This window comes from Anguilla anguilla, chromosome 11 (assembly GCF_013347855.1).
Source record: "Anguilla anguilla isolate fAngAng1 chromosome 11, fAngAng1.pri, whole genome shotgun sequence".
Classification (NCBI taxonomy): domain Eukaryota; kingdom Metazoa; phylum Chordata; class Actinopteri; order Anguilliformes; family Anguillidae; genus Anguilla; species Anguilla anguilla.
The window spans coordinates 31692768-31718541 of record NC_049211.1 but is presented as its reverse complement, the minus strand read 5'-3'; the positions used below and the strand labels follow the sequence as shown (position 1 = coordinate 31718541).

At 38.9% G+C, this 25774-nt stretch overlaps 2 protein-coding genes across 7 annotated transcripts in view; one reads left to right on the top strand and one right to left on the bottom strand.

Moving 5' to 3' along the window:
* LOC118208523 (membrane-associated guanylate kinase, WW and PDZ domain-containing protein 1-like) overlaps positions 1–11138 on the top strand; it is an 85344-nt gene extending 74206 nt beyond the window's left edge. For 5 of the 6 annotated variants that reach the window (XM_035383284.1, XM_035383282.1, XM_035383283.1 and 2 more), the window contains exons 20-22: positions 622–765; positions 1964–2102; positions 8821–11138. In XM_035383284.1, the coding sequence (XP_035239175.1) occupies positions 622–765; positions 1964–2102; positions 8821–9806 (1269 nt within the window). In that variant the 3' untranslated portion in view covers positions 9807–11138. Of the gene's footprint in view, positions 1–621; positions 766–1963; positions 2103–3923; positions 4013–8820 lie in introns of all 6 variants that reach the window. The other variant, XM_035383285.1, reaches the window with a different exon arrangement.
* Positions 11139–21720: 10582 nt separating this feature from the next.
* On the bottom strand, positions 21721–23062 carry LOC118208645 (rhodopsin, freshwater form). The gene has a single exon (XM_035383510.1). It carries the CDS (start codon positions 23060–23062, stop codon positions 22004–22006), a length of 1059 nt encoding a protein of 352 aa, XP_035239401.1. The 3' UTR covers positions 21721–22003.
* Between the last annotated feature and the right edge of the window lie 2712 nt (positions 23063–25774).

Here is a 25774-nt window from a genome sequence, read left to right as displayed (position 1 = left end):
TGTAAGTAACGGTCTCTCTCATTCCCTCAGCTTATTCTCTCTGTCTGTAACAGTCTCTCTCATTCCCCCACCTTATTCTCTGTCAGTAACATGGGTTGCTTTCCCTTCTCCTTGCTCTGGGACATGCGAAAGCACAGCCTTTAACTCTCAATAGCCTAAAGCGCCTTCAGACCGTCTTTATGAATGACGTGAAGATCTGGATATACAAAACAGTTTTTACAACAAGCCAGCTTCACAGTGCACTAGAAGAGATAACGGCACACATTTAAAATGAAAATGTCTGGCTAAAGTAGTTGCAGACTGTTTTATTGCCCGTAGTGTCGATGCTTGATATCTGCAGTGCCCGTGGCGAGCACTCAGAAGCTTGCTCTCAGACCACTATACCGCTAGCACCCACAGCGTAATTAATTATTGATTCGTTTCAGAGACTTGTGCTCCTATCGACAATCTGTGACTTTTCCTTGGCATGGCATAATTTGTTCTGAAGCTCAACTGCATTCCTTTTCCCCTTGGCTGACCTCATCTATGGTGGGCTTTTGTCTAATGTTTTAATCCGAATATATGTTTTTGTCTTTTTTTTTTTGTTTTGTTTGTTTGTTTGTTTGTTTGTTTCTTTGATAGGATGCAGAATTCTACTCTGTTGACCTGGAGCGGGACAATAAAGGATTTGGGTTTAGCCTGCGAGGTGGACGGGAGTACAACATGGACCTGTATGTCCTGAGGCTGGCAGAGGAGGGGGCCGCCGTCCGAAACGGAAAGATGAGGGTGTGTATCTTTCAGAGGAACCTGCACTTCTGGTGAACAAAACGAAATGCATGCTAGAGATACAGGGAGAAAGGCAGGTCTAACAGTTGTTAAAAGGATAAACCCACATTGGAACATGGTAAATCCTTAGATGCACTATATAGTTGTAAGTAACTGTATGAGGATCTGAAATGTGTAGGCCTTGTTTGAATTATATACTTTGGATGATAGTTTGATGATAGTCAATCATGGTGTAAAAGCTTCAATAGAAGAGTTAAGTAATTTTCTCATATGACAGCTATATTTTCTATATGTGTGTGCTTCATGTGAGTGCTTTATAAAGTAAATATTATAGATAAAATAAAGACATAAAAAAGGTTTTTTTTTTAAATGGGTAATTTAATTCAACAAAAATTTAATAATAAAGTGAATAAAACAATGAATGATTGTAATCTAGAATAAAACAATAAAAAAAAACATTAAAAACAAAGCCTCAGACTATATGACCCCATGAAGCTACATAAAGTGTTTTATGTCTAATCCTTCTTCCAGCCCCTGAGGTGCCTTGATTCAGAAAATAAATCCAAAAAGCCGTGTGTAGTAAAATGGATTTCTCACGTTTGCCACTGCAAAGGGGGCTCAGGAAGTTTTTCAGTACCGGTGTACCCCATGGCTGATATCGCAGCAAGCCTTTTTAACATGGTTTGCATTTAGCACCCTACCCAGTGTTGCTGGCAAACGGGGCATGTAAGCTCAACATAGGGAAGTCCATCAGGACATTCAGGAAAATGTCCCATAAATGTGGTGTGACAGTATGTGAGACACTCCACTTTAATTGTTTATTTATTCATGTATTTATTTATTTGCAATTGTGTGAAACCCCCCAACACTGGTGAATTGTTGGATGTGCACAAGCACCACATTTCAAAGCTCCTCACACAGTATGCTCACAAACCACATACCCTATTCCAGCCCGTCACTAATAAATAGCCAGAGACCTGTATTTCTGTCTAAATGATTTGCAAAATAATGGGTTTTTTAATTTAAAAAATCTGGAGAGCAGCATTTAGTGCTCATAAATAATTCTTTTTAAACTATACTTTATCGAGTAGACCAAGTTCTAAGTGAAATTGCAATTGGCTGTATTATGTCCCATTTTTGTGGGATGCATGTGCTTTTCTATTGATCATTATTTTGTTCTGGCCACTTTGTAACACAGGTCGGTGATGAAATCCTGGAAATCAATGGAGAAAGCACAAAGAACATGAAGCATGCTCGCGCCATCGAACTGATCAAAAATGGCGGCCGCAGGGTTCGCCTTGTTCTCAAGAGGGGGGACGGCTCAGTGCCTGAATATGGTGGGTTGTTCTAGAACTTTCCTTTTTTTGCATCCTGACCCTTCTAAAACACTCTGGGGGACCCCATTCTCATCCGGAGGGTCTCCCGAAAGCTGAGATTTGGATCTCCTTTTGTTTTTGTCTTCAGTGTGTCTTTTCCTCGAGCAGGGAGAAAGTTCAGGGAGGAGCCGCCATTTTGGGCATGCTCCTTAAACCAGAAGTGGCAAATGATTTAGGTTTCCCAAAATGGGAGTGTATTTTTTTATTTTTACATTGATTCTCAAAATGAATAATATATTTCTGTTGTAAGACCTTTGATTGCATGAACCATTAAGCTGTGACATGCTTTTTTTTTTTTACTACAGTATCAACTTAGCTAAGGCACAGTTGCTTGCTTGCAGTAAAATTAATCACAAATCTCGTCCCTGGAAAATTCCATCTTAAACCAGTCTAAGCTGGTCAAGCCAGTATTAGATGTGTTTTTGACACTTTTCGCTGGTCAACCTGCAGTTCACCAGCTGACCAGCCTATATAATAAGCTAGTCCACCAATTGACCACCAGTGTACTCTACCATCTTAACCATCTTTGTCCATATTTTTCCAGCTGGAGACCAGCTTTGACCAGCCACAGACCAGCTATGATCAGATAGAAGTAGCCAAAATGCAGCTTAAATTTAGGTGATTCTGGGATATTTGTGATTCTAGTGGTATGTGATTACTCCAGAAATGAAGCATTACCAAACAAAACAAATGGACAGAATATTTTTGAACAATTTGTCAATGTGCAACTGACAATGTAATCCCTCGCTATATCGAGCCATGCCATGCACTGTTGGATAGTACCAGTGGTATTCCTGTACTATGTAACACTGAAGGTTATCTTCAGTAGCTGTTTCCAAGCCAGGTTGCAAGGACTCCCTGACTATAGTATTCCTGCATTCCAAACACATCTCTCCAAAACAGATCCTTATATTCTGATCATATTAGGTACCTTCACTAACATTGTTGCATTCTATTTTGTTGTCAAATTTGGTGAAGTGTCCATAGAAAAGAAAATCCACATGTGCTTTTAAAATATACCGGCACTAGAAAAATCCATGAACTCAAAATTGGCAGAATGCTGAATATATATATATATATATATATATATATATATACTTGGATCCCATTTCAAAATTGCTTATCGTGTTATTTGCATTTTAAAAAATGAAAACAAAAGCTGAGGCCTACAGCATGGGCAATGTAGTTTGGCACTGATGACTCTTTGGCTCTCAGCACACACAGGCACATTTGAAATGAAAACCAAATAAAAAACTATTCGCCCATGCAGCCCATGCAACTGTTTCTCAATTCATTTAATTAGAGTGGTAGAATGCAAACATAATAACCATAATAACTATGCATATCTATAGTGTATCATAATAATAATAATAATAATAATAATAATAATGCATGTGCATACAGTACAGTTGCAACTAGTACTATCCTGTGTGCTATGACTTGTTTGTGCAGTGTTGTGTACTTTGTTCTCTATTGACTTTGTAGATCTATGTGCTTTTTTTATCTTTAAATGTTTTAGAAGAAGCAGGCATTGCAGGACTTCTCTCTGTTTTTGTCATTTTTTCTCATAGATGGTATTTCGTGGAAAACCTGTGAAATCATTCTCCCATTATAAGACAAAGAACAAAAACAAAACTAAGGGTATATTACAGTTTCTCAAGCCTATATTAAGAAAAGCGTAGTTTCTCAAGGATCTAAATATTCTCTTTTTCTATTTTGTTTTGTTTTTTCTCTTTTTCCCTCTCCTCCTTCTCTGATTGGGCTCTTCGGCCTGTCCGTCAGCGATGATGGCTCCTCCTCTCGCTGCGTGTATGAGAAATGACAAGCTGGGAGAGCCCTGTTTCTACCTAATGGGCCAAAATCAAACCACGGTTTGTAGCTTGGAAAGTCCGTCCCTTCGGTATCTGTGTGGCGTGGCCTGACTCACCCATCACTCATGCTATGCTTCATGCGCACATGAATCCATTCACCAAGAATGCACTGCACCTCTCTTTCTTACTGGCTATTGTCAGAATGGATTCGTGCCGATAGCTCTTCGCATTTGACCCCTGGGGCGCATGCGTCCACTGTTGAAATGTGCAAGATTTGGTCTGGTTTTATTTATTTATTTATTTTATGGTGCTTATTTCGCTTTTTGTTATTTTTTTCTTAGACCTATCTTGCCTCATTAATATAACCCTCACCCCTCTTCTTCCAGTGTTTTTCTCCTGCTGAGCAGTTGCTAATCTTTAGCATTGGATAGATAGTAGCTTCTTAACCTAAAGGCCACTGGTCCCTTGAGCAGGAAGCCATGTCAGTAGTACAGCCGCCAACACACATGGAATTTACTGCCTCAATTATGCATTAGTGTTGGCTTTAATTTACAGGTAGTATTACAGTATTACAGGTAAGAAGCCATCTCTTTCATACACTAAGGTTTCTTGCCATAAGGTGCACTTTAATGAAAATACTTTACTTAAAGGTCCAGGCAACTGGATTCAAATCGTGATGACAATTTATTGTCTTCTTAATATTTATTTCAATTTTTAACCCAATTATAGGCATTCGATTGGAATAAGCACTATTGTTACCTGTTCAGCAGACATGGGCAGGGTACATTCATATGAAATAATAATAATAATAATAATAAACTTTATTTGTATAGCACCTTCCATACAAGAAATGCAGCTCAAAGTGCTTTACAATAAAGAAATTACATGCACCGAGTGCTTCACAGTAAATTAGACATAGAATGAACATAAAAACAGGGATAAAATGCCATAATTATAAAAACCAATCCTCATTGCTAGCCGGTTGGCGCAGTAACCTTACACTGCCAAACAAAACGAAAGAAAGCAACATAAACTTGGCTGTACCACTGTATAGTTAAACCTGTAGATCATTCAATGATCATTCAATTCAATGTAACAATGTTGTAACGCTGAGCTACTGAAATAAAACCCATTTCTTGTAGGGCTCTGCATATTTGTGAAAAGAAAAAAGCATATTGCTTTCTCCACATCCAGAGAAGGGGCAATGCTTAGGACATTTCAACTTAGTTGCCTTACCAACACAAAAGTGGCTAGAGCATCATTTACATTTTTATGTATAAAATATTTCACTGGACTTTTTTTGTTTTTTGTTACATAACTTACATCCAGATAAGAATAATTTAAAAATATTTCTCAGCCTTTTGTGTATGCAAAAAATGATTTAAACAACACATCAGCAGTTTCCTGGACCTTTAAAGCAAGTACTTGTTTATATTTTAAATACTTAAACTTCAAGATACAAAAAGAGAACTTTAAGCTCAATTAAAGTTCTTACTGAAGTGCTGTCTTTAAAGCACCACTTAATTCTGCCCAGTTTTTTCTGATGTTGCAACGTCATTTAAGCTCTTTTTAACAATTCCTTTGACTATGGCTTCTGCAGAGATCATTTTCAAAACTGATACTAATCATGAACTATAGGGCAGGCTATATGTTAGAAGCACCATGTCTCAAGACATACTGTCAGGCATGTCAGTAAGTAGACTCAGTAGGCTATCGAAAACAGCCAGCAGGCTAATAGGCCTAGTAGAAAGACAGGGGGACAGGGCAAGAATCTCTCAAATAGAGGTAGATTGATTTTATTTATTTATATTTATTTTGATTGTATTGCTTTGCAGCCCATTTGTGTAGGCTAATAGCAAAAACCCACTTTCTACAACAAAGACCAAGAGTGACTGAATATATGTAATCATAGCAACAGGTCATAACAGTTGATTCACAAAATCTATAGCTAAGGATAATATGCAATTTTATCTAGCAAATATCTTAGTTGCAACACATTATATCTAGCTAAGCATTTTAGTGGTCAGGGGTGCAGTATTTGTGAAGGTTGTAAATAACGTAGCATAGCACAGTTATGTGGATTAGAGTGAATGACACAGCTGACTGGCTGCTATAGCTAGCACTTCACGTTACCGGGTGCTGAAAGCACTTTTCATACAACGGTATGCCAATTTGCAAATGAAAATCCTGTTTTGTATCATTTATAATGTTTTTATTTTTAATTGCATGCTGAATATTGATTTAAAAAATGTCATAGTAATATAATTTGTGCCTTGCGGCTAGCTAGACGTTAGTATAAGTTAGTAATATACTGCAGCTTAGCATCCTACCAATAGTTAATTAATACTTCTTTATTATTATTCATTGTTAAATGTTTTTGCTCTTTTCTCAGGTTTTTCATAAATGATAGACACCTCCATAGAATACGAACTCTAGTACCGTCTATCTTTAAACGATATTTGGATACTTGATTAAAAGTTTTTAAAACACCATTTTATTATTTCATGAAATTTAGTTGTAACCATAGTATAAAATATAGAATCCATTATATACATGTATATATATAGTGAGCTCCATAATGTTTGAGACAATTTTTTTTTCTTGATTTAGCTCTGTAATCCACAATTTTACTTTAATTTTTTTGATCAAGCATTTCACGTTGTTGAAGTGCACACTACTCTTAGGTTTCACTGAACTATAATTTTTGTAACATATTAATGTTATGTATATACATACATATATAGTTATACCATGGTCTATAGAGAAACTGTGCTATACCAGTGATAAGGACACTTCATAGCCTCAAGCAAGTTATGTCAAAGTAACAGATGTTCCTGTCATGTCTTAGTGAGGGATTTGAGAGGGATACATGTAAAATACCTTTAAGAATGCTGAATGAAAATAATGAAATTGCAGATTTGTTTTATATTGCAAACATTCCTCATAAATGTGACACAAATGACAATCCACAATGTAAATTCTTTTTTTTTTTTTTTTACTTGAACAACTAAATTGAATAGTTCTAAGGCAGTTTCTGAAATGTTTCACAAGTGCTTGTGACCTTAAGATAATCCTCAAGGGACACTTGGGCAACTGAACGATGTACTGTATACAACTGAGCAAATTACCCTAACTTTACTAACACATTGAGAATCTATTCAGTTTGTTTGTTAAGCAGTATTTCAGTGTCTACCAAACACATGATGTAAGTAACTATGTACAAGGAACCACTGCCCTTTCATTTACTAACAAAAATCTCTTTGAGTCACAACACTATACACTATATTGTTTCATATTACGGGTATAGTTGTTAGATTGGGAATCTACATAAAACGGACTTTATACATAATCTTGAACATATTTAACATATAGTATAATATGGAATCATACCATACTCGTGCTTCCTTCTCTAAATCTATGCCCTCAGACAGAAAGCTACCCAGACAGCACACTGAGAAGAGAGGCAAAGCTGTTAACCTAACCTCGCTGTGCTGTCAGGGTATTGGCTCTCATTCAAGGAATTCGTTTTTACTTATGAGTTCCTTGAATACGGTCACGATCAAGGATTTCTTTAACTGATTCTGCAAGATGGAATCTCAATGTATTCCATTAGAATTTTTAAGAATACTCAAAAATCAGAAGTTTCCTTATTTGATTTATTTTAAGTGTATCTTATGGCATAAAAACCTTTGTGAATGCTAAGATGTTTCAAAGAGATACAGGTTGTGCTAAACATGTATTTCCTTCACACTCTCAGTTTCAAATGATCAGATTTACATCCTTCATGGACACATATCTCAATTCTTCATTGAGTAATTTACTTATGAAATACTCCAGAAATTATGGACTTTAAAAATGAAAAGGTCATTGTCATTTGATGAATTCATGTGAAATATTCAAATCGAGGATAAGTGAGGTACTTGTAGCCTATATGTACTATTCACCTGGCTCCCCGGTCTGCTAATTCCTTGTTGTACTGCAAAATCCATTTTATTCTGAAATCAGATTTATTGTCTCATAAGTATCCATTTAGTTTTAACTGTGTTGGAGAAATGCACCCATATCAACTTTTTTTGGTTTTCATTATATTGTGAACGTTCCTCTTGCAAGTGCATGGCAGTGCATGAAGTTCACAGAAAATACCATGTTGGTGCTTTATCTGTCAATAAAAAATATGGCTGCCCAGTGCCTCAAGCCTTGGCCCTAAGTGCAGGCTAGGGCCAAGTGCCGTAGCAGGTTTGAGCTGCAGCCATGTCTTTCAGCCGCGACTGTTTCATCGGACGGACACCATTGGCCTCATCCCACCACGCCAGTTGTTGCTCGAGTCAGTGTTACTCCTGTAGTACTGTGTGAACTGCAGGGTTTTTAAATGGCCCCTGTTTCCAGGGCGATTGCATTGGAGGAGTGACGCGCTTGAGCTGCAGTCTCCCTCATATCCGCATGTCTCTGTCGCGCAGTGTTGACTCGAGAAGCGCAGTCGATCATTCAAAATTCGGGAAAGAAAGAAAGAAAAAGTGGAAAAAGATTTTTAAAGAACACCCTAGTTTTAGCAGTTACCCCGTAATTTACAGAATTAACTGTTGTTTATATGTGCTTCTGCATTATTTATTTTGGCTTATGAACAGTAATATTTTAGTAGAATATTTTGCAGTGAACAGCATAATTACATCTGGCAACGCAGAGAGTAGTTTTTCACAAGTTAACCTGCAGTAATACTACATAATTATTAACCATGAGTATTAACCTGTGCTACATTGCTAAATAACTGTTTTGTTGTTAGAAAAGAGAAGATATGAAAAGAAGGAAAGTACTGTCCAGTATAAGAAAGATTAAACATTTAAAAATTTTAAAATGTGTGTATGTTGCAGACACCAGCGACCGGAACGGTCCCACCGCCGGTGCACAAATTGTTCCGGAAGTGAAGCCGCTGGCGCTCAACAGTCGACCACACCCATCATTGGAGCCAAGTTATCCACCAGATCTTCACAAATCATCATGGAAGGAGCAGCAGCAGATGAGGGAGGAGTCTGGGTCAGACTGGTCAGACTGTAGCAGGGAGCACGGCCAACACGCCACCCACCAACACCATCACCACCACCACCACCACACCTGGAACAACCGCGGGAGCCGGGCCGAACCGCAGCGCGCCCACGCCTCGCCGGACCACGGCAAGGCGGCCGGCCGGCAGCGGGCGAAGAAGTCGGAGGAGAGCGGCATCGCCAGGATTTTCAGGACCCTGAGGCGGGACGACGGGCGCGGGAGGAAGGCAGGGAGGCAGAAGAATCCAGAAAACTGCCGGCGCCGGGGCTCCCTGGACAGGTCGCCGGGCCGGGGGCGGGAACGCTCCCCCGACCGACGCCGAGCCAAGTCGGTGGACCGGCGGCCGGAGAAGGCGCGGCGAGGCGGGAGCTTCCTGGCGGAGGTGCTGGCTCCTCGGCGCTCCTGCCAGGAGGACAGCCCTCTGAAGGAGGCCTCGCTTCTCCCGCCATTCCACAGGGACCCCAGATTCCACAGAGACGCCGACCCGGAGGAGGAGGAAGACGCTCTTCCTCTGAACAGGGGCAAGCTGTTCCACAGAGCATTTAAAAAGAAAGGTAACCTGCTGAGGGATGGGTCGCCCGAGAGGGGCGACAGAGAGAACAAGTTCGCGAGAGACCGATCGCCCGAGAGGTATTACAAGGCGGAGGCGGGGCCACAGCAAGCCTCGCCCCACAGGAGCTACGCAGACGAGGTGACTGCACCCAGACTCATGGAGTACTACGGCACTCTGAAGTCCAGTTCAGGCCGCTGCCCCAATAAACAGCCCCAGCCCAAGAAAAGGCCCTATGAGAGCCACAAGGACCTGAGCGTCTGACCAATCGCCAGCTGCGAATCTCCTCATGACACACCCCCTCATCCGCAGAAGAGGTGGAGCTTATACCTTTGAACATCTTAAGTTTGTTCATTTTCGACAGAGATTCAGTACATCACCCCCAAAAAGCAGAAACACTGATAGTGTTTTCATGGTTTGTTATTCATTTTGTTTTGTAGTTTTTTTTAGCATAGTAGAGTTTATCAGAATTTTACAAAATGACAAAAAGAAAATAATGTGCCTAACAGAACCATACATAGAGGTTTTTAATCAGAAGATGGGCCATTTTTAACAGTTGTCTGATTGACTTGATTAATTTCTTCCAGAGAAAGCTAAGGTGCGCCAAGTCACTGGCACTGTACTGTAATTGGTGCACTGATTTATGCTGTGCATAGCTCAAGGGTTTCTGCGTCATTTATCTCTTACTGCATTGCCATTGGTTTCCACCAGAATATAGCACAAGCCTGCATCATTTTGAAAGCTTGTTATGTGTACACATTCAGAAGCATTCTTTTCAAGAGGTACAATACAAAAAAGGTTATATATATATACATACGTGCATACAGTGAGTTCTATAATGTTCGGGACAAAGACATATTTTTTCTTGATTTGGCTCTGTACTCTGTTGTAGTTGTCAAACAATTCACACGTGGTTAAAGTGCTGATTCTCAGCTTTTATTAAAGGGTGTTTTTACACATTTTGGTTTCACCATGTAGAGCAGTACTCTTACAGCACTTTTTATACATAGTCCCCCCCCATTTCAGGGCACAATAATATTTGGGACAAACGACTTCACAGGTGTTTCTGTCAGTTGCGTTCAATTGCTTACTTAGTGCGGGTATAAGAGAGCTTTTAGTATCTAGTTTTAATTCTACCCTTTTGATTACCCTTGGAGTCTGTTATTGCTGTTTGTCAATATGAGGACCAGAGTTGTGCCAGTGAATGTCAAGGAAGCCATTATGAGCCAGGTGAGCGAAGGAAGACCTCTAAAAATTACCAAAGAATTCTCACCATAATGAGGAAAAACCCCAAACCGCTATCTAACAGTTCAGAAACGCTCTTCAGGAGGCAGGTGTGGATGTGTCAGTGACTACTGTCCACAGAAGATTTCACAAATAGAAACAGAGACTACACTGAAAGATGCAAACTACTCATTTGCAGCAAAACAGGATGGCCAGTAAGCACTTAAAAGAGCCTGCAGCGTTCTGAAAAAAGGTCTTGTGGATAAATGAGACCAAGATTCACTTGTATCAGAGTGATGGCAAGAGCAAAGTGTGGAGGCCAAGGGGAACTGCCCAAGATCCAGAGCACCCCCTCCCCTCATCTGTGAAACATTGTACGGCATGTACAGCAGCCACAGATACTGGCTCGCTTGTCTTCATTGATGATGTAACTGCTGATAGCAGCACCAAAATGAATTCTGAAGCATACAGAAGCATCTTATCTGCTCATGTTCAATCAAATGCCTCCAAATTCATTGTATTCACTGTAGAGATCTTATTTGGCTTACCAGGCTATTTGTGATTTCTGCGCTCACCAGTGCTCTCTTTCTTCTTATTGACCTTCCAGTTTATTTTGTTTAGCCTAAGGTTTGGCCTATGTCTCTGGCAGTTTTTTGGCTGGACCGAAACAGGGGGGGCCAGCCGTACAAACGCGAATGTCTGTGACTGACTGACTGAGTGATGAAGTTACACTATTATTCGGCCGAGTTATGACCTCACACCATTGGTCGGCCGGTCCAGCCATATACTAGGTTTTGACCTGGTCTTGTTTCCTTATTTCTCAGCCTCATCTTGGCTTCCTTGACTTGCATTCGTACAACCCTGGTCCTCATGTTGACAAAAACCAATAATAGACTCAAAAAGCCAGAGTCAAAACTGGATATGGAAAGCTCTCTTATACCTGCACTACTAAGGAAGCAATTGCACACACCAGACTAATCCGAAACACCTGTGAAGCAATTTGTCCCATTTATAAAAAGGGCTGTAATTTATACACAATGAAACAAAAATGTATAAAAATACTATTAAATAAAGTCTGAGATGGGCCACTTCAACCACAAGTGAATTGTTTGATTACAAATCACACTCAAATCAATAAAAGAAGTCTTTGTCCCATACATAGTGGAGTTTGCTGTACATTTGATCCTCTAATGAATTTTACTATTTATTTTTTAAGAATTCGCACAGAAATGAGCACATGTTAATTATATGGGAACAAGAATGCTTTTCAGTCTTATATAAGAAAACAACATATTTTTCCTTGTTACTTACTGCATGAGTCCAATGTGCAGGAAGTGGGCCTAAAGAGTTAGCAGTCTGCTGCTTTTTTAAAAATTCCAGCTCAAAAAGATTTCTGGGTTAGTTGAGGAAATAACTGCTCATTGGTTTCTTTGTTTTTGTTGATTTTCCACAATGATGCCTGTTAATGAAATGCAAGAACGGGATAAGAAATTACTCTGTTGTTTGGCTGCATTGTGCTCAATACACTGCCTTTACTGTCAACTTCTAAACACGTTTTTGGGTTTCTGTTTGTTCTTTGTTTTATATAAAAGAGGAAACACAGTGCATCGATACCATCATCTATCAATTTCGACGAACCCTACTCCTTACCCTAACACCACACGCTGTGTTTTGTCATGTTTATCACAGCTAAATTATGGGAAATGAGGGTAGCTAGATCAACCGCAACATTAGCTTTTTTTTTTCAACCCGACAACCAAATAAAGAAACAACTGTACAGTGAGCCCAGGCAGGCAGAGCTCGGTTTGACGACTGCATGCCTTTGGAGTCCAGAGACATTGAAGCGACGTTGTGTGTTGTTGAGTCTGCTTTGGTAAGAATTCCAGAAGAGTACACCTGCCACGCTGAGCCATGCCACTTCTGTCAGACCACTGGATAATGAATGCTGCTTACGATGTATTTCTGTGTGTATACTGTATGTATAATATGTTTCACTAAAGGAAAAAAAAAAAAAAAAAAGATGCAAGGTCACAAAAAAAAGCATCTCAAAAAAGTTTAATCACTGTCGTCACCATGGTACTGTAACAAAGTTTAACGGCCAGCCATTATCTGTACAGAATTAAGTATGTAACTAATAGCCTGTTTTGGGGGGGTGGGGGGGGGAGGGAAATGTTGCCTTTTTTTTCTTGTATAAAAGAGAATTTATGAGAAACCTCATCTGTGAGGAATGTGATATGTGTTTATATTTCTGATATGGAACAGTTGATTCATGGGAAATATGTTAGAGTACTCTGAATCAGGTATGTAAAGATGTTTTAAAATGGAAGATGGTATTAGTCAATCAGAAGGTCTTTTTTCGTCTGTTTGAGTATTTCTCTTGATGGTGAGCCTGCCTTTGTATTATAAAGCACTTGTATGCAGTCTGTGTTCTTTAAGCATTATTTCTTGCAATGTGCTGTAGACATATTGCTATATTCTGTGTTGGTTAAAAGCAGTACTTGTATATGGGCCAATCTTTTTTATAAAACACTATGCATATATAAATACTACATTGTTCATAGCTTTATTTGACCCATGAAGCTATACATAACATTAGTCGAAGTACAAGTAGATGTGGACTTACCTAGTAAAGCTTCTTTCCTCCAAATGGATCACAATGTATATGTAGCTAAAAAAAAGAAGTCTGTGAATGCTATTTTTATTATCAAATAAAAGTTTTCCATACAAATTTCCAAGTGTCACATTGTAGCATTGTGGGTGCTAACATATAATTTTTGTGGTTACATTGGATTTGCTCAAAGTAATTAGTTAAAAGAACCCACATGCAATACATACATTTAAACACATTTTAAAAAAACATATATATAACTGTATGTACACACCGCAAGAACGACATGTACACATAATTTACAATTGCCAGGCATAATATCCATCTTTTGCTCTCCAAAATAAAACATACAAACTGTAAAGAAAAGATGAAATGCCAAAATAAATTGTCCTTTCATTTCATACGCAGTAAAATGTTCAGGGTTTACTCAAACGGTTTATAATAAGTCCAAGCAGGACAGAAAGAAAAAGTGCACTGGATGATGGAGACTTAAGATTCCTACTGTGCTAGAATTTTCCAGAACCAAATTCATTCAACATGGTGAGAAGGAACGGAATGTCTCTCAGTGCTTTTAGCTCATCTTTCATCCGCAATAGCCGATGAAGTGAGGTTGGATGTGATCATCAAAGTATTTTGATAGTGTTCTTCAGACCAGTGGATGAGAGATAGATGGATTCCCTCTCAAATGGTGCCTGAAACAAAGCTATTGTTTTGCTTACACCCACAGGTTTGAGTGCTTACACAAGCACTTACTTGTCCTGCAGCCTTGATTAATAGCATACATTGTGCACTCTCTCCAAAGTCTTCAGCAGTTTCACATTGAAACTCCCCAAAATGCATATGTACCCGCAATAGCTATCGCCCCCTTTTCTCACCTTTCATTTCAACTGTATGTGCCGATGTTCTTTAAAAATTATCTGTCCTGTGGTTGAAATCATCAAACTAATCTGGACAAATTGGACATACCCTCAGAGTGTGTACACAGTCGTTGTAAAACATTAGGCACTGTTTTAATTGAAATATTTGACAGATTCTGTTTGTTTTTATCTGCTATCTAGACTATTTAAAAAGGAAGAATCCCTGTTGACAGACTGGAAGACAGTTAATGTTAGCTAGCTAAACAGCACAGCAGATTTTGTTTCGTATGGTAGCACTGAATTATAGGTGGGTGCACCCATAACCAATTGCAAGGGAACAGCTTGTACAGTTAGAGAACATAGGTCAGGGGTCCCCAAACTATGGCCCAGGGGCCATGCAGGGCCTGCCCCCTGAACCATGCCAGTGTAACGATGTAGGCTGAATCCCCAACCTCTGGTGGCATCCCTCTCTTTCCCAGTTCTGGTGCCATTGTGATGTATCAACCACTTATTGCTGGCTAAAGAAGTTATTATAGCACTGCAAAATAACTTGCAACTAAATCACAATTGCTATGTGCATACGTAGCAATCACTAGCTACGTGGTCACTTAGCAGGATCACACTAGTTAGCAGGAAAGTCTATGTACCAGTAATTTCACATAATTTGCAAAACTGAATCTTCACAGTGCATTCAAAACATCAACATTAGATAAATACAATATTTACATGATATGAATTGAACCAAATTTAATATGGCGTTATCTTCTCGCAAGCTAGCTATATTTGGGCAGTCAACTACCTAATGTTAGCAATCATAATCAGAACTGCTATGTAGCAGGTATGTAGCTAACATTAGCCATCGAGTGTAATTCATAATTACCCATAATTGTGCTAGCTAGCTAGGTAGATAGCCTTGTTAGCTACCTTTATATTAAAAAGCATGCTCTTTGGCAGCACCTACATCTGTGAAAAAACCTCACAAGTGAAACTTCTGAAAACTCCTGTTGGATATCTAGTTTTTAGATTATTGCCTTTGAGAGTGAGCCAATATAATTTCATATTCCAAACTTGCTCATGGTCCATGGAATATTGAATTGTTTTTAAGCGGCCTGCTCTGTTTGACATGACCGCAGGAATGCTGCCTGTTTCTCTCTCTCTCTCTCTCTTCCACGGGCATAAAAAGGAATGTTTTTAGGCAATTAAAAGACACACTTGAGGGCCTTATCTATGTATAAAAATCCGAGGTCTGGTGTCTCCTTTCCTGGAGAGTCTAACTATCTCCAAAGAGATGCAAAACACAAAGCCATTTATGGAGTCAAGGGCCCAGCATGACCAACAGAATACCATAAGGATTGTGGTTTCCTTTTTTATTGAAAATTTGAATACCAATCTGTGACATTCAATTGAAATCATCAATTGAAAGTCTTAATGTCTATGTAGATGATGGTTGCTGAGGCCGGCCAGTTTCAAGTGGAGGTCAGCATGTTACGACTGGCCATGTTGCATGGATAATATTTTGCCTGAAGATGGAGACTGCATTACTGGCTGGACTTAACCATTGTTGCCTACAACTATCACCTTTGTTCTTTAAAAGCAGTAGTCAATTTACATTTTTGTAGAGGTATTCAATAGCTGAGCTGAATTACCTCCTAACACCCAAGTGAAAAAATTGTGGACTGAAGTGTATTCAAAATATAATTTAAGTATACAAAAATGTTTCATGTTTCCTTTTTGAAAATGTACTCTAAATATGATTTGATATAATCATATTTAAAGTATCCTTTCAAAAGGGATACTAAAGTACTCCAACAAGTAATGAAATTAAAGTATGCTTTCAGTAAGTATACTACTAGCACTTTGTTTCCATCCCGGAAAAGTGAATTACACTTTTCTAACACCTATTCAGTATCCACTGCTGCCATGTTTAATTGTACTGTTCTTTTTGATTTATTAACTGTATTGTTATTTTATCTGTCATTGTCAATCATGGTTTTATGTATTTCCTTTTAAATATACGTATATAAGTCTATGTATATTTTTTAATTATTCATTTGAGCAGAATAAAGTTGTGTGTTTCTCCTACTTCTAGGGTATTTGTTATGGAACACAATACACCTTGAGAGTACTGAATGTGTACCAGAAAATGAAGTACACTGTATCTTAGGTGAACTTTCACCTATACATTCCTGCCCCCTTGCCCAATACATACTGGGATAGGTTCAATAAAGGTTGATAAAGGTCTATCCAACAGGTTTCTCTGCCAGTCAGTGAATTGGTGACTTAATTGATTATTTATATCTTGGATAATAATTAACAAATTAAATTAAATAAATCTATTTTACGTGTTGGATAAGTGAGGGGTTTTAACTGTAAATGCACTTGTGTTCTATATTCAGAATGCTGAACATTAAACGGGTGCTAGTTCTTAAAAAGTGCGGGATTAGGAAATTGTCATATCTAAACAGATTATCGCTTCCCCGACACTAAAACGAGATCAAGACTCTCTGATGGACATTTACATCAATCATTGAGATGGGCTGTGACCATAATGGAGACATTACATTTCTTACTAGCCAGATGCAGGCCCACAGTTCACACTGATTATGAACATGCAGAGGAAAGCTCAATGCTCTTGTTTTAATTGCAATATTTAATGAAAATATAAGTATGATAATAGTAATGGTCTTTACGTACATCTATCTTATTTGAAAAGTCTTCCTTAAATAGGCTACAACTGTGTACTGCAGCCTTTTAATTACTATTCAAGTTCAATTTTAATTAATACCCACATGGCAGTAGATCAATGTGAACTCCATGAGCATAACGATAAATAAATACATTTTAAATCAACCAGGCTAGCCTTAATAAATAAATAGATAATTAGTAAAAATATCATCATAATAAGTTGGCATGACTCAAAATCCATTTCTATAATAACAGACTCACTCCAGCCCATATTATTTTCTATCTACAGCCCCACTTAAGATCAAGACTGAGTGATCTGGCCCTGGCAGATAAAAGTTTGTAGACCTCTGACTGACTTCCAATGTGGCAGCTTAAGTATAAACATGAGTTTCACATATTTGTACATATGAAACGCAGTAAATGTTTATTAAAAGGTAATTGCACCCTATATCAGTTTTTTAGTGGTAAACGTGTTGTATGCCTACTTTATAATGAAACATTTTAATCCATGCCATTATTTCAACATTTCTGAAATAATGTAATTTGGCAGAAAAAAAAAACTGGTATAACTCGTCCTGGTGCTGCCCTCTGTTTGAAAAACGCTTTTGGCATTCTGCTCTGGCCCCGCCCCAGTCATGACATTAGAGGCCCTCTCTGGAAGAACTACTAGGTCACGTAGATGTCAATGAAGATATCCAGCCAGAAAATTGTTGCCGCCCACAAATTTTTAAGTTTACTTTTTAATATGACAGAAGACTGCTGGCACCCGATTTGCCAGATTGGTTTTGGCCCAATGATTTACAAACTCGAGAAACAATGCAGCCTGTTCATAGAATTTGTCATGTTCCTCCCAATGAGTCCACTAAAATATGTTTCGGTAAACATTTAAGGAGAGATCAGATTCATATGATCAGATGATCTGCAACACCTAGTTTCACAGTTTGATCCATGTCTCAGGTGCAACTATGCTGTACAAATTAATTTGCATATAGAATACTTCATGCAAATGAATGGACACACATAGGATGCATTTTTCAAAATTCTGTAGTAGGTGGAGCCAGGGTGAAACAGTGAGTACAATTACTCTTTAAACATGTAAATGGGAGCAAAGAAACAGAAAGATAATCTTACACAGATGATCATGCTTTTTATTGTTTCCAGCATTTGCCAAAACTAGGGGAATGCATTATTCCTGTTTCACACATCCTTATACAGTGTGGTGAAAATAACCAATTTCCCACTCATCAAGCCAAGGAGCCTTAAAACCATACACTCCATAAAGACAATTGGCTTGGTCACGTTAAAGGTCAACATTTAAACCAGCAGATGGTCTGCTTTGATGTCCAAGCAGCGCACTCATCTCTTCAGTCTCTTACGGTGGAATACTCACGGAGAAATTTAGCATGTTTATATAATTAGATATGAATGTTTATTTCAATATTTAAAATTATGTGCAGGCAGTGTGAATGAAGGGGCTTTGCTGAAACATATCAAACATATGGCACTTTATGTAAAAATAATGTGCATTATGCTATTTACATTTTAATAATGCATTAAATAATCCCAACAGACACTTTACAAATATGCTATTCAGTGAAATTCTATACATCTTTACTTTTCCTCTATTACTACACGAGAACATTGATAATACCAAAACAATTGATATTTTTGTTTGGGAAAACTATTTTTTTGTCCTTCAGCATGCCCAAGCACCTATTTCTAGAGTGGTGGGGGACAGTCTCCCTGAGACTTGGAAAGCAGCCATTGTCCCTTTAGCAGGGGTGTAAGTGGGTATTCAAAAACAAAGCTCACAAACAGGTACAAACAGATGTTTTACAGAATGGCTGCTAAACACGCCATAAGTAGGGCCTCCAAAAATGATCACCTGCACAACTGCTTCGTGCAGGGCAACCATCAAGCCCAATAACTCCCATGGAATGACTGCCCATGCCATTGCATATCCATATAGTTGGGAAGAGACATTGTGTGTTGAAGGCTTTCTTTGGTTTTCTCCCGGCCAGATGTAGCAAAACGTCTAAAAGATTACTCATCAGATCAGATAAATCTTTTCCATTGCTTAGCAATCCAGGTTTTGTGCTACCTACACCAGGTTATGAGTGCATTAACTTTGCAAACAAATGGTATCTGAATGGCAGCTCAGCCATAAGTACCAGAATTGTGAAGCTCACAACATACAGGTTTTTTTTTTTTTTTTTAAGACTGGGTCACAGAAGGGTTCAGTCAGATATGTGGTCATTTTGAACCTGCAGTCAGAATTCAATATAAGCTCGGTGCAGTCTAGGGTCTGAGGTGTGACTGTTGATACTAAAGTTGAAGCTTTTGCCTTTAGCATCTTATTCCTCACCACTACACCATTTGTAGTGTATCAATAACCATTTTAAATGAGGGTGAGTCCTTTTAGGAGTCAGGATGCATGACTGACAATATATTGATAGTGTTGGCATAGAGTATAAATCAGCACTTAGAGCAACTGAACCAGTAAAGGGTCCAAGCACAAGCAATGGATAAGCAAGTACTGTTGCCAAATGCTACTCTGCTCATTCCTTAAACAATCTTGTTTAATTAATTACAGAAGAATTTGTTTGCCGAGTTTTTTGTTTTTCTGGTTTGCAACGGACAGTAAGCTGAAGATCTGTGCTGGAGCAACCTCCGTTCTATGCAATTACAATGTCATCATGAAAACCACCACAGCTGAAAGGCTAGGTGACCTTGAAAGGTTGTTGCCATGGGAACGTGAGAATGGATTCTGTGCGGTAGAGTCCAAATCTGATGGAAGCCACAGGAGCACGCTGAATGAGTCAGTGCAATAAATGAATGAACGCAGATGTCATGGTCACGTTTTCAACGAGGAACATTGGTTTCGTACCAGCCCTCATAAAGCCTCTGATTGATGTAACTTCTGGTAGGCTATGCGGGTGATGTTTCTCAGCACAAATGCCATTCTTTCAAGCACACTGGGAATGTGTTTGCAAACTGGAAATGTAAGCCTGAATATGGAATACAGTCTGCGCTTGGCTGTTGTTTGTTAGATATGACTAAATCACTGGAAATCTGGAAATAGATGTTGCTACACTTACCCAGAAGGCCAAGGGATAAATGTGTATTTCAAGTGTGATAAATATTTCTGAATTATGACCTCTCAACATTTGATATACTGTTTTACATTACATACGGTAAACTGCATTTCACGCTTTACATTACATACGGTAACCTATATTGCTACTTTTGTCAGTATACAAATCTACTATATGTTTATAAACTACTTTGTAAGCCAATTCAGTCACACTCAATTTATTAAGTAGATATACTGAATGATTGTGTGGTCAAATGTATCTTTCTTTTGGAAGAAAAACAAAACACCAGTATCAGAAATAAAATCAGCTTCCATCATAGTCCATCATGTTTGAATCCTTCCAAAAAGCCTGTGGTACCCAAAATGCACTGCAATGTTGATGACAGTATTTGGTATACCCTTGGTTGATATAGGCCAACAGAGTATAATTCAAAAGCAAATTGAGCTATACCCACCATCTTGGATCGATTTGGGTTCAATACAGCTCATCTCCAATGTGCCTGTGCAAAATGGTTTTTAGTTATCCCTGTGGTCTGCTTCCTGTTCCAGTCCCTTTCTGCCTCTTTTTGCTTAAAAAGCAGATTAATCTAATGCATTAAACATAAATTCCATAAACCACCTGAACAAAGTTTGATATAAATACAGTGCAGAAGTCATAGCTTATGCCTTCATTGCTATGACTGGCCACACTTAATTAGAAGCTTTATTAGAAATTAAGATTTTCTTCTTTGCCTCCATTTTAAATCATGTTAAATCATTGTCATTTTATCAGTTGCATAGTAGGCTACACGGAGCTTGAGACAACAGAGCCTACAACAGCTGTAGCTCGCCAGGCTTGACACTCTTTCCCCGGCCCTGACACTCCACTGCTTAAACTGCTAATCAAAAGATTGTACTTCCATTAACAGCACTTCAAACTTTACTTCAGATCTTTGCTTTTCTCCACCATCTCTTTAAATTGCCTGCAATGGAATACCCTATATGGTATTTTAGAGACATCGATTTATGCTAATCAAAAGTTCTGTGAACAAGCTTTGATTGGTATTTATCAACATACGCACTTGGACACTGCTGAAATTCCTCACTATACCATTACACATAATTAGGTATGAAGGGTTATAATACGATTGACCCTAAGGTACCTCACCTTGTGCTTACCTATGTGGGTCAGAGCTTAAAACACTCTTAATACTTCTTATAACACTTTCCATAAAGTAAGGGGATTAATTAGTTGCCGTTGCATTTAAGTAACATTGAATGACCTTGAAGCAAACTTGAGCAAAGCAAGATTCATTCAACCACATAAAATATATAAAAATAAGCCCCGTCTGGTGGTAAATTTGCAGCAGATTTGTTATGGCAATGGGTGAGAATGAAAATCATAGCCAATTAATGATTAATTTTCAAACAATATAAAATTGTTTTAAATATTGGAAAATTATATTTTTTGTGATGTCAAGAATACATTTGAAAATGATTTAATACTGAAGGTACTCTTATTCAACAAAACAAAAATGTGCATCATTTACAAATATCATTTTACATTATTGTTTGAAAATGAATAATCTTAAACATTTGCTGCCTGATTTGTGTCTCAACCTATTTCCATGACTGATTGTAAATATGAATTTAAATACCATTACATAGTTGCCTCCATCTACTTGAAACAGAGTATAAGAACAACTTAACTCATTTTTTAAATTGCAATTTATTTCACATATGGTTGATTACATTGTCTCTACAATCTCAAATAAGCCAACAACATGGAATCAAACTGAATAACACAGGACATTTTCCTTGTAAAAGAAAGCCTTGCTATCATGTTGACTATTCTGTACATACTGACATCACATTGACGACAACCAGTATACAGGGCTAAGCCTCTGTGGTTGTGTAAAAAAATCGTAAAACGTCTCTGAAATGGTAGCGTTTAGCGGTTTCAGTGAGCATTCTCGGTCTTCGTGGTAATATGTCGTGTTCTGTGAGACAAGGTTTATGCCGGGGAGACAGAGGACACAGATGAAGCCTCGGTTTTGGACGCCGTGGTGGATGCTCCCTCCTCCTCTTCAAAGGGGTTCTTTCCGCAGCAGAGGGTGGTGATCATGCAGTTTCGGAACTGCTTGTTCATGCAGATGTAGATGAGGGGGTTGTAGAGGGATGAACTCTTGGCAAAGAAGGCTGGAATGGTCATGAAAATGGGTCCAAAGCTGCTTCCCTGGTGGGTGAAGATGTACCAGGCCACGCTGGCGTAGGGCACCCAGCAGACCAGGAATGAGATGACCATGATGATGACCATGCGGGTGACCTCCCGCTCGGCCCTCTGGGTGGTCTCTGACTCCTGTTGCTGAGCAGCAGCCTCTTTGACGGTGCACACCAGTCGGCCATAGCAGAAAGAGATGACGGTGAGCGGGATGGTGAAGTGGCAGATAAACATGTAGATGACAAAGGACTCATTGTAGGTCTCAGGGTTTGGGGTGTAGTAGTCAATCCCACACGAGCACTGCATACCTTCAGGAATGTACCGAGACCAGCCAAAGAGAGGGGGGGCAGCACAGGCCAGAGCCATCACCCAGGTGAACGCAACGCCCATGATGGCATGGTTCTCACCAAAGCGGAAATTGCTCATTGGCTTGCAGACAACCATCCACCTCTCAATGGCCAAGACGACTAGGCACCAGAGCGCGATCTCACCGCCGAGGGTGGCGAAGAAACCTTCGATGTTGCAGCCGGTGGGGCCGAAGACGAAGTAGCCATGCATGGAGGTGTACATCGTGGTGGTGAATCCGCCAAACACCATGAAGAGGTCGGCCACAGCCAGGTTCAGCAGAATGTAGTTCAGGGGGGTCCTTAGTTTCTTGTGTTCGATGGTGACATACAGGGTGAGGAAGTTGATGGGGAATCCGGCGATGATCAGGAAGAACATGTAAGCAGCCAGAGCTGAATAAGCCCATGGTTCTGCAAGGTAGTACTGTGGATATTCGAACGGACTCCTCACCACGCCGGTGACATTTGACATGGGGACGTAGAAGTTAGGTCCCTCTGTGCCATTCATGGTTGCGGTTCGTCAGTAGTGGTCAGCCCTTCAGCAGTGTTGTTTTGTCAGGCTGAGCAGGAGAAGCATGGACCACAAAATAGACTGGAGCCCTAGCCCAGCTGTTTATAAAGGTATGCACTGGATTAGTCTGACGTTCTAATTTGTCAGCAGACTATGAATTAGGCCACTGGTTTAGAAGTAATCCAGCCGCCAATGCAAACATAACTGGCCACTCATCAGCTTATCAATTTTTCACCTTCCTGTCCTTATCAGCGAGCTCCCACATGACTGCCTAATAGGACTCATATCTATATGAATACTTTTATTTTACACTGTTAAAGTAAAGTGCTACCAATCCAGGAGCCTTCAAACATGAAAAGACGCAGTAGATGTTTGAAAATCCCAAGAGATTTTTCCTCTTGGAGTTTTGAAACATCAATGAGATTGTTTTCTGTCATAAAGAATGGGTTTCAGAGATATTTGAGGTACATTTTCTCTGTCAGAGAATGGGTGTTTTTAATATACTGTAAAAAAAAGTTTCATTATTTGCATATTCATTAGTAATTTATATAGTTTTATCACTTGTGCTTCATTAAACACCTTTAAATTAACATATTATCCAGTTTATTAAAGGAATGAAAAATAGATTATGTTGTTGATCTGGGTATTTTTAAAGAGTTCATTAAATTGCAGAAAAATACAGATGAGAAACAGAAAATAAATTCTAAAACTAGGAGTTTCAGGCAGAGGGCAGCCAGGCATCATAAGGAATATGGTACATGGCCGCCATATTATCAACCCATGTATGTATCGGTCTGTACAATGTATTTGAATTTCAGGGCTTTGTGACAAATTACATTTTTAAAATAATTTTTCCCCCTGTTGTCTCCCAATTTTACAATGGCTAATCATATTCATCACTAGGGCTCATAGCTGCTACCTCCGCCATTTGGGTAAGTGCAGAAAAACATGTGCTCTCTTCCCACCACAACTTCTGAACACACAGCAGTTAACAAGTTGAGCTCACACAGACATGAGCCAGAGAAAGACACTGAATCTCAACAGGTGGACTAGCAAATTCGGCCAGTCGGGGGCGCCGGTGCACAATTAAGTGCCATCATCCTTGCCCGACTCTCTCCTGCTCCCTGCCCAGCTGAGTCTCTCCTGCTCAACACTAATTGTGTGTCACCCCGTGGGGCTTTCGGGTAGCTGGCAATGACATGGATGTGATACCAGAACACGCCTTGGAACGAATGAGGCACCCAACAGCCCATAAAATTATCACAAATGGTTGAACACAAATTGCTCGTGCCTGCCATAGGAAGCTTAAAGGAATATCTTTGAACTGTGACCCATAATATATGTTATTATCATTACAATCATAGTTCAGTTAAGGAGGTTGTGTTTTTAACATATGACAATGCATTGAGCTCTTTGGCATCAAATATTATGATAATACAATCAATGTTATGCCACACTGCAGCTACATGCTGTACCTAGATAAATGTCTTAAATTGATTGGATTATGGCTGGGATGTCATTAGAAGCCTAGCAGGCAGAAGACCTGCACATAGGCAAACATGGTGTGGCGGTGTAGCGCAAACATTTCAGCCTCACACCATTGTCAGCCCAAAAATTAGGTTTCCTGCCGCTTGGCATCGGTACGCTTCCCTGTAAGTGGGAGGGTACAGCCATGCTGTTTAAAGCACAGATTATCTCTCAGTGTATTTTTACGGTAAACCCAGTGGTGGGCCATGACAGGGGTTGAAGGGAAATCTAATATTAAAAAAAGGATATTCCTGTATAAACTCCCCTTTTCTTGTACATTTACACCAGTCTCATTTAACACTTGTTGCATTGACTTCACTAGTTAAAGTAAACACGCATTTGGACAGTGGGTCCTGGGTTCATAATGTTTTGGAGGCACTGCTGTACAGAACAGATTCAAATGTGGTAGGGGTGTATAAATAGTGAAATGACTCCTTGTGTTAATGCAAATGTATCCCAAGTTTCAGTAGATATGTGAGCCTGTCTTTCAAAATTAACACTCAAAAATCCAATATGGACATTTTAAAAAATTGTTTTATTTAAAAATTTTAATTTTCAAATTATCGTTAACAATAACATATAAGAAGAAGAAAAAGAAGAAGAAGAAGAGGAAGAAGTAGAAGAAACTGGCTGCTTATACAATACTGTAGGTGATTGGCTTACAGATTACACAGATACAGGAGAAGCAAAAGACTATCTAAGCTGCCATAACAGGGACACTCAGCAATTTTATAAGACATCCCGCATTAAAGAGATTTGAAGATTATAGTTATACTGAGACCTGCTTAAGAGGGTTGAAAAGGCCCCCTCCTTGTGGTGACTTTAGGCAGAACAACTTTATTGCCATAATTGAGAAGGTTTATTTTTTTCCTGTTTTATTTATTTTATTTAAGTAAAAGTCTTATTAAAGTGTGGTTGCATCAATTACAAAATATGATAAAATAAAATTTGTATTTTAATATACAAAGATTGTAATGTCCTTTGTTAAAATATTTCAACAAGGACACGAGAAGATAATTACATTTACCACTAAATATTTTCTTCTGATTTACTACTTTAAGGCTCACTTTTTTATCCGACTATATACTACTGAAAAAAATATTTCACTTATCTTTGGTTAGAAATGATTGTGAAGGCACATACTCTAAGTTTCAATTTAAAATTTTAAAAATATGGAAATAT